This window comes from Camelus dromedarius, chromosome X (assembly GCF_036321535.1).
Source record: "Camelus dromedarius isolate mCamDro1 chromosome X, mCamDro1.pat, whole genome shotgun sequence".
NCBI classification, from domain to species: Eukaryota; Metazoa; Chordata; class Mammalia; order Artiodactyla; family Camelidae; genus Camelus; species Camelus dromedarius.
This window is the reverse complement of record NC_087472.1, coordinates 60,953,319-60,963,442: the sequence shown is the minus strand read 5'-3', so window position 1 is coordinate 60,963,442 and position 10,124 is coordinate 60,953,319. Positions and strand designations below refer to the sequence as shown.

General features: G+C 38.8%; 1 protein-coding gene across 1 annotated transcript; it reads left to right on the top strand.

Annotated features, from left to right (window-relative positions):
* Positions 1 to 8,277: 8,277 nt before the first annotated feature.
* Positions 8,278 to 9,153, top strand: OTUD6A (OTU deubiquitinase 6A). The gene has a single exon (XM_031446456.1). The coding sequence runs from the start codon at positions 8,278 to 8,280 to the stop codon at positions 9,151 to 9,153; it is 876 nt and encodes a 291-aa protein (XP_031302316.1).
* The last annotated feature ends 971 nt before the right edge of the window (positions 9,154 to 10,124 follow it).

Genomic DNA, 10,124 nt, shown 5'->3' with positions numbered 1-10,124 from the left:
CCAGGTTTCAAACAAAGATCACTCAAGAACCAGGAAAATCTCAAACTGAATGAAGACAACAGAGAGATGGCCAAACCAAGATGATAATGTTAGAATTATCTGACAAAGATTTTTAAAGGGGCCATCATAAAAGTGCTTCAACAAGCAACAAACACGCTTGAAACAAGTGAAAAAATAGAAAGACCCAGCAAAGAAAGAGAAAGAGAAGATTAGACAGAGAGAAAGAAAAAGAGAAAGTGTCCGCATAAAAATAGAAGATATAAAGAAAAAAAAATGGAAATTTAAGAACTAAAATACAATAACCAAAATTAAAAACTCAATGGGTAGGCTCACTAGCAGAATGGAAGGGACAGAGGAAAAATTCAGTAAACTTGAAGAGAATAATAACAATCATCCCATCCGAACAACAGAGAGAATATTCAGTACCTTGTAATAGCCTATAATGGAAAAGAATATGAAAAGGAATATATAAAAGTATAAATGAATTACCACGCTGTACACCAGAAATTAACACAACATTGTAAACTGACTATATTTCAGTAATAAATAAATAAATATTAAATTAAAATAAATTTATTGTCACAAAAAAATTTAAAAATGAACAACAGATAGAAAATAGACTGGAAAAAAATGAATCATGAGAATGAGAAGATAAGCCACAGAGTAGCAGAAAATATTTGCAAAACACAAACCTGATTAAAAAAACTGTTATCCAAAATATTAAAAGAAACTTAAAACTCAACAAAATGAAAAAGAACAACCTAATTAAAAAATAGGCAGTAGACCTGAACAGGCATCTCTTTACAGAACATATACAGAGGGCAAGTAAGCATATGAAAAGATGCTCAACATCATATGTCATCAAGGAACTACAAATTAAAACAACTAGATAAATACTATCAGAATCTATTAGAATGACCAAAATCCAAAGTACTGATGATACCCAAATACCGGCATGGATATGGAACAACAGGAACTCTTATTCATTGCTGGTAGGAATGCAAAATGCTATAGCCACTTTGGAAGACAGTTTGGTGATTTCTTACAAAACTAACCATTCTTACTATACGATCCGGCAATCACAGTCCTTGGTATTTACCCCAATGAGTTGAAAAGTTAGTTCCACACAAAAAAAACTTGCCCGTAAAGGGTTATAGCAGCTTTATTCATAATTGCCAAAACTTGGAAGCAACTAAGATGTCCTCAGTGGGTGATGGATAAACAAACTATGGTACCTTCAGACAGTGGAATAGTATTCAGTGCCAAAAAGAAAAATGACTGTCACGCCATGGAAAGACATGAGGGAATTATAAATGCAGATTTTAAGTCAAGGAGGCCAATCTGAAAAGGCTACCTATTGTAAGACTTCAACGATATGCCTGGTAAAAGCAAAACTATGGAGCCAGTAAAATGATCAGTAGTTGCCAGGGGTTAGACGGAAAAGTGGGAAGGACAGGTGGAGCATAGAGAATTTTTAGGGCAGTGAAACTGTTCTGTAAGATACTATAATGGTGGATACATGTCATTATACATTTGCTCAAATCCATAGAATGTACAACACCCAGGGTGAACCCTAATATAAACTGTGGATTTGGGGTGATAATGATGCAACAGTGTAGGTTCATTGATTGTAATAAATGTACCATCCTGGTGCAGGATATTGGTGGGGGTGTGGAGGCTGTGCCTGTTGGGGGGGGGGCAGGGTGATACAGGAACATTATACTTTTCCACTCAATTTTGCTGTAAACCTAAAACTGTTCTAAAAATACAGTCTACTAGATTTTTAAAAAATTGAGCAGAGGCTCAGGGACCTGTGGAACAACAAAAGATCTTAAGTTCCTGTCAGTCTCAGAAAAAGAGGAGAAAAAGTGTAGGGCTAAAAAATACTCAAAGAAATTATGGCTGAAAACGTCTGAAATTTAATAAGAGATATAAACCTACAGATTCAAGAAGCTCAGCAAACCCCAAATGGTATTAAAGATCCCAAAGAAACCCACACCAAGATACCTTATAGTCAAATATCAGAAAACTAAAGACAAAGGAAAAAAACCTTGAAAGCAAAGAGAGAAGCAACACCTTATCAATAAAGGAAAAGTAATTCAAAAGACAATAAATTTCTCACCAGCAACCACAGAGGTCAACAAAAAGTGACACCACATTTTTCAAGTGCTGAAAGAAAATAATTGTGAACTCAGAGTCCTACTTCCAGTGAAACTATCCCCCAGGAACAAAGGGGAAATCAAGACATTCTCAGAGAAAGGAAAACTAAGAGAATTTGTCACAAGGAGATCTACTTGAAAAAATGCCAAAATGAAGTTCTCCAAACAGTAAAGATAAAAGAAGAAATCTTGGAAAATCAGGTGGGAAGGAAAGACATGATAAGCAAAACTATGGGTAAATAGAATAGACTTTCCTTCTCCCCTTAAGATGTCTTGGAGATTGAAGCAAAAATTAGAAAACTAATGTGGTTCTGAATGTAAATAGGAGACATTTAAGGTAGCCATATTACAAATGGGTGAGGGTAGAGAGATGCAAAAGGAGATAAGGTTTCTATGCTTCATGCAAATTGGTAAAATGACAGTATCATAGATTTTTGATAATATACACATGCGTGCATATGTGCACACACAGACACACACAAATATACCTAGAGCAATCACCAAAAAAGTACACAAAGAGGTACCCTCAAAAACACCATACAGGAACACCTCATTTTATTGCACTTCACAGATGTTGCTTTTTTTTTTTTTAATAAATTGAAGGTTTGTGGCAATCCCACATTAAGCAAGTATATTGGCACCATTTTTCCCACCAGCAATTGTTCACTTTATGTCTCTGTGTCACATTTTGGTAATTCTTGCAATATTTCAAACTTTTTCTTTATTATGGCATTTGTTATGGTGATCTGTGATCAGTGATCCTTGATGTTACTATTGCAAAAAGATTATAACTTGATGAAGGCTCAAATGATGGTTAGCATTTTTCAGCAATAAAGTATTTTTTAAGTAAGGTTTGTACATTTTTTAAATATAATGCTATTGCACACTTAGACTACAGTGTAGTGTAAACATAACTTTTATATGCACTAGGAAACCAAAAAATTGGCGCTACTCACTTTATTGTGGTGATATGGAGCAAAACCTGCCATATCTCTGAAGTATGCCTGTAGATAAGTCAAAATTGAATTCTAAAAAACTTTCAAGTAACACAATGGAAGGTAGGAAAAAGAAAACAAACAAGTGAACAAGCAGAACAAAAAATTAAGTGTCAGACTTAAGCCCTAATGTGTTGATAATTACCTTAAATGTAAATAATCTATATACACCATTTAAAAGACAGAGATTAGCAGAGTAGATTAAAAGATAGGACCTGGGGGGAGGGTATAGCTCAGTGGTAAAGGGCATGCCTAGCATGCAGCAGGTCCTAGGTTCAATCCCCAGTACCTCCATTAAAAAAATAAATAAATAAACTTAATTACCTTCCTACCCACCCCCAAAACAAGAAAAAATAAAGGTAAAAAAATTTTTTTAAAGACAGGACCCAACTATATGCTATCTACAAAAAACTTACCTCACATATTACGAAATTGGGAAGTTGAAAGTAAGAGGATAGAAAAATATATATCATGCAAACATTAGCAAAGAAAAAGGAATGGTTGTATTAACATCCAATAAAGTAGATGTTAGAGCAAAGAAAATGACTGAGACAGACAGGCATTACATGATAAAAGGGTGAATCCACCAAAAAGACAAAGCAATCCTAAGTGTGTAAGATTTGCAACAGAGGTGCAAAATATGTGAAGCAAAACCTGATAAAACGGAAAGGAGAACTAGAAAAAGCTATGATGACAGAGACTTCAATATACCTCTCTTAACAACAAATAAAAGAATTTAACAGTCAGGAAGGATCTAGAAGTCAACAACACCATCAACCAATGGGATCTAAACAACATTTATAGAACAACCATAATAGAATATACCTTCTTTTCAAGGGCCCATGGAACATATGTCAAGATAGAATATAGCTTGGGCCATAAGCAATCCCCAAGAAATTTAAACAAATTGAAATCATAAAGAGTGTGTTCTCCAACCACAAAGGAATCAAAGTAGAAATCAATAGCAAAAAGATAACAGGAAAACCTGCAAACACTTGGAAACTAATATTCACTTCTAAACAATCCATGGGCCAGAGAGTCTCAAGGGAATTCCCCAAACACATTGAACTGAATGAGAAGGAAAATACAATATATCAAAACTTGTGAGATACAGTTAAAGTAGTACTGAGCTGGAGATTTATGGCACGTGTATGTACACAATAGTAAAAGAGGAAAAGCCTGAAATCAATCATCCAAGCTCCCACCTCAAGAACCAGAAAAAGAAGTGACCTACACCCAAAGCGAGTAGAGAGAAGGAAAACTGAGAGCAGAAATCAATGAAATTGAAAACAGAAAAGTAATAGGGAAAAAAATCAATGAAACTCTGAGCTGGTCCTTTGTTTTTCTTTTTCTTTTTTTAATTTGCGGGGGGGGGGGGGGGTGTTAATTAGGTGTATTTATTTTACTTTAAAGAATTTTAATGGAGGTACTAGGGATTGAACCCAGGACCTTGTGCATGCACTCTACCACTGAGCTACACCTTCCCCCCTGAGCTGGTCCTTTGAAAAGATCAATAAAATTGACAAATCTCTAGCAAGACTGACAAAGAGCAAATAACAAAAGAGAGAAGACACAAATTACTAAAATCAGGAGTAAAGCAGGGAATATCACTACAGATCCTGCACACATCAAACCATAATAATAGAATACTAAAAACAACTCTACAGGCATAAATTTGACTACTAAAGTGAAATAGACCAATGCCTCAAAAAACACAAACTACCAAAATTCATCCAATGTGAAATACATAATTTGATTAGCCCCCAAACTATTAAGGAAAACAATTTTGTAATTTTAAAGCTTCCCCAATGGCAACCTTTTGGCCCAGATGTTTTCGCTGGAGAATCCTACCAAATCACTGAAAGAATTGACACTGATGTTACATAATCTCTTCTAGAAAAATAAAAGAGGAGGGAGTACTTCCAAATTCATTTTATGAAGCTAGCATTACCCTAATACCAAAACCAAACCAAACAGTGCTGAAAGAGAAAACTACAGACCAATCTCTCTCATGAAGGTAGATTTTAAAATCCTTAATAAAATACTGGCAAATAGAATTCAGCAATATATAAAAAGAATTGTAAACCATGACCAAGTGGGGTTTATTCCAGGAGTGCAAGACTGTTCGATACTTGACAATCAATTAATGTAACCCACCATATTAACATGCTAAAGAGGAAAAATCCCACCAACAGTTCATCAATGCAGAAAAAATTTTTTGACAAAAATTCAATACCCATTCATGTTAGAAACACTCAGAAAAATAGAAACAGAGGGAGAACTTACTCAACTTGATAACATCTGCAAAAAACCTACAGTTAATATCAACTTAATGGTGAAAGAGGAAACGCATTCCCTTAAGACCCAGAAGAAAGTAAGCCTGCCTGCCTGCACCACTCTTATTCAACATAGTGCTACAAGTTATAATCAGTGCAGTAAGACAAGAAAGGGGAAAAAAAGAATACAGATTGGAAAAGATAAAATAAAACTGTCCCTATTCACAGGTGATATGATTCCCTACATAGAAAGTTCCAAAGAATCTACCCAAAAAACCCTCCTAGAAATAGCAAGTCAGTTGAACAAGGTCATAGAATACAAGATAAACGTACAAAAGTCAATTGTATTTTTATATACTAGCAATGCACATGTAGACATCAAAATTAAAAATACAATACCATTTACAATCACTCAGAAAATGAAATGCTTAAGTGTAAATCTGACACAATATGTGCAGGACATACATGCTGAAAATTATAAAACATTCATTAAAAAATCAATGAAAATCTAAATGAATGGAGATACATACCCAAGTGTTCGTGGATTGGAAAACTCAACATAGTAAAGATGTCAGTTGCCCCTCCCCAAATTGATCTATGGCTCTAACATAATTTCTATGAAAATCTAAGCCAGAGTTTTTTGTAGACAGAGAAAAGCTTATTCTAAAATTTATGTGGAAAGACAAAGGAATTAGAAGAGCTAAAACAATTCTGAAAAAGGAAAATAAAATTGAAGGAAAGGGTCTACCTGTATTTAATCACTACAGTAATCAAGACTGGATGGTATTGGAAGAGGGACAGACATATACATCAACAGGACAGAATAGAGAATCCAGAAATAGACTTACACAAATATGCCTAACTGATTTTTGACAAAGATGCAAAACCAGTTCAACAAAGGACACATAGGCTTTCCTGCAAATGATGCTGGAGCAACTGGATAACCACAGGCAAAAGAATGAACCCCAGCATAAGCCTTAAAACTTACATACAAAAAGAACCCCCACAAAATAGATCACAAATTTCAGTTCAAAACCTAAAGCTATACACCTTTTAGGATCAAAAAATCCTTGGATTTAGTATTAGATGAAGAGTTCTTGACACCATAAAACACAACCCATAGAGGGAAAAAAATGATAAACTGACTTGATCAAAATTAAAAACGTTTGCTCTGAGAAACACCAAGTAAAGAGATGAAAAGACAAGTTACAAGGTGGGAGAAGATATTTGCAAAACATGTATCCAAGAACTAGTATCTAGAATATAGAAAGAACTCTCAAACCTCAACAGTAAAAAACAGTCCAATTATAAAAGGGGCAAATGACATAAACATTTTACCCAAGAGGATACAGCACAGATGGCAAATGGGCACAAGAAAAGATGAACATGATTAGTCGTAGGGAGATACAAGTTAAAACCATAGTGAGATGTCACTGCACATGTATCAGAATGACTAAAATAAAAAATTATGACAACACCAAATGCTGGTGAGGATGCAGAGAAACTGGATCCCTCACACACTACTGGTGAGAATCCACAATGGTACAGCCACTCTGGAAAATCACATCTTAAAAAACTAAACATACACGTATAATATGACCCAGAAATGACACTCCTGGGCATTTCCCCCAGAGAAATGAAGATTTGTGTTCACACAAAAACCTGTATATGGATGTTTATAAGCAGCTTTATGCATAATAACACCAAACTGGAAGCAACCCAGATGTCCTCCAACAGGTGAATGGAAACACAAACTACTGTACATCCATATTATGGAATACTACCTAGCACTAAAAAGGACTGAAAATTTGAAATATGCAACAACTTGGACAGATGTCCACTTTCCTCATTTGTAACAAGGGAGAGGTCCTCTCAAGAGCCTTCCTGTTTGGGAATTCAAGATACAGATGGGCAGAGTGGGACAAGATGAGAGCATATTTGAAAGAGCTTAGGGATTTTATCTTTCTTTTTAGAAATTTTAGAGATTCAAAATAATCAGAAAATAATCAGAAAGAAGTGGCTTGATGAATGTCAGTTGTCATGCTTCCTGGGCATCCTAGGGAGCCCACTTAGGAAGCTGGGAACCTAGAAGAGAGTTTAGAGTAGGTGCATTCTGTCGGCACAAGCCAAGAAGTTTGCTTAGTTGTAGTGAATGACTTTAAGGAGATCGGCTGTTCCTTTCTTATACTGATACAGGACAGGGTGGATTTGAGCATAAACTGAAAGGACTCTGTGTTCCCAGGAATGTAAGGAAATGTCTTTGTTCTGATACACAAAATTAAGTGATCACCAGTCAAGGCGACTGAAGAAATGGTGAGAGCCACTTTGCCTCCTGAACGCTAGGAGTAAGGGGAAGTCCAGTGTCAGAGAATATTTAGCTGCTGTGATAGTATTTGTCATGTGATTCTTAAGCATGACCAGTATCTGCACTGTGTTCAGGCTTGGAAGTTAAGCAGGCAGTTAAGAGTACGTGAAAATCTCCACAAGCCGAATTGCTGCATATAACGTACAAAGACGGGATTTTACGAGCTGAATTAGCACCGCCGCTAAAACAGGAAGTGCCCGTTGCTATGGGTTCCATGGTAGGGGGCGTACTTAAGGGAGGGGGGAATGGTCTCCCAACAGCCAATCATAGTGCCAAGCGTGTTTAGGGGGCGTGGCTGTAGAGACAGTGGCCAATGGCAGAGAGAGCCGTGAATAAGGTGAGTGCCACCAGCCAGTGAGAAGAGAGTGCAACCGCCACGGGAGGCTGAGGGTCTCTGGCGTGTTACGTAGTTAGAGCCGTTAGCCTGAACTGTAGTACTTCTCCTGCCACTAAACTTCGATTCTCGCCTGCCGTTAAACATCATGGAAGATTCGCAGAGCGAGCAACAGCGGATGATACGCCGCCACAACCGCGAGAAGAAAGAGCTGCAGGCCCGCATCCAGAGCATGAAGAACTCGGTCCCCAAGAGCGACAAGAATAAGAGAAAGCAGTTGCTCCTAGACGTGGCCCGGCTCGAGGCCGAGATGGAGCAGAAGCACCAGCAGGAGCTGGAGAAGTTCCAGGAGGGTTTACCTGATAACAGCAGTGTCGCTTCTGTCACTGAAGATCTGGCCAAGATGGATCTGGAGAACCAGCCTCCCCGCTTCTCGAGGTCGCAAAGAAGGCGCGAAAGAAGGGCGGCCCTCGAGAGAGAGCGCCAGGAGAGGATCGCTGAAGGCGAGACGGAGCAACTGGCCAGCTACCGCCACGACGAGGAAGAGAAGCTCCGCACCATCCTGGGGGCCAAGAATCTGGAGATGAAGAATATCACGGCCGACGGCCAGTGCATGTACCGCGCCATCCAAGACCAGCTGGTGTTCTCTGTGACCGTGGAGAGCCTCCGGAAGCGCACCGCCGACTACATGCGGAAGCACATTGATGAATTCCTGCCCTTCTTCTGCGACACCGAAACCGGCAACGCCTACAGCCGCGACGACTTCTTGGGTTACTGCGACGACATCGTGGGCAACCTGTCGTGGGGAGGCCTGCTCGAGCTGAGGGCCCTGTCACATGTCCTGCAGACCCCCATCGAGGTGATCCAGGCCGAATCGCCCGCTCTCGTCTTCGGGGTGGAGTACACCAAGAGACCGCTCACCCTGGTCCACACGCGCTACTCCTGTAGCCTCGGGGAGCACTACAACTCGGTGAAGCCGCTCGAGGCCGGCGCCGTCGGGGGCGTGGCCCCACGTCTCTTCTAGGCCCGAAGACGCCACGGAGCCCTGCCGCCGCCGCCATCACCATGGCCATTGTCGCCGGAGCTGAAGCTGCCGCCGCCGCCACATCTCCTCAGTAGGCTCGTTTTTGTTTTTGTTTTTGTTTTTGTTTGTTTTTTTTTGGTTTTGGTTTTTGGTTTTTTCTCCTTCGGTTTTCTCGGGTTTTTCTTTCTTCATTTTACTCAGAATTCACCCCCCCCCCCCCCATCGCTTCCCCTCTCACCTGGCTCTTCTTTCCTCGATTGTCCCTTCGTTGCTTCTTTCACGGGGTGGGGGTCGGAGGCCAGTGACCAGGAAGAGATTGGTATTGTACGACCCGAGGGGAGTGAGTTTGCTTGTTCTCACCGTTTCTTGCCCTGAAGGGTCTCTGCCTCCCTCACCCATGAGAATTGGTCAGGTTGCAAGTAATTTGGGGGTTAAAAAAAATGGCTACTTGTTTTGATGCGTTCTTCACTTGGCAAAGAAATCAATTTAGTTTAGAATCTTCCGGTTGTCCCATTGAATATATAGGATTACTTAGATAAAGTTGGAGTTGATGTGATTGAAATAATTTGCAAAGGCCTTTTGCTTCAGTTTTTGGGAAAAGTATTGTGGGCTGTTTTTTGGTTTGCTTTTCACTTCACCTGGGCTACTCTGGAGACATCTCAAGTTGTGAACAAGTCTTCCTCTAGTATTTTGTTGTTTTTTCATAGAAACGTGTGTGGTTGCAAATTAATTTTAGTTGTTTAGATGTGCTGAATTCTAATTAATAGCATTTGTTAAATTTATAAGTTAAACCTAAGTGTTAAATATAGAAACTAGATTTACATAAACTGATAGGCTAGAGAAGGTTTACTCTAAGATGTGAAAAACCTCGACTTAATTTTCTTTATTAAAGATAGGAAGGGATATGGCTTTATTCAAGTAGTTGATCCATTTTATTATATCTACAATCGGTGTGAAGTAAAAAGAGACAA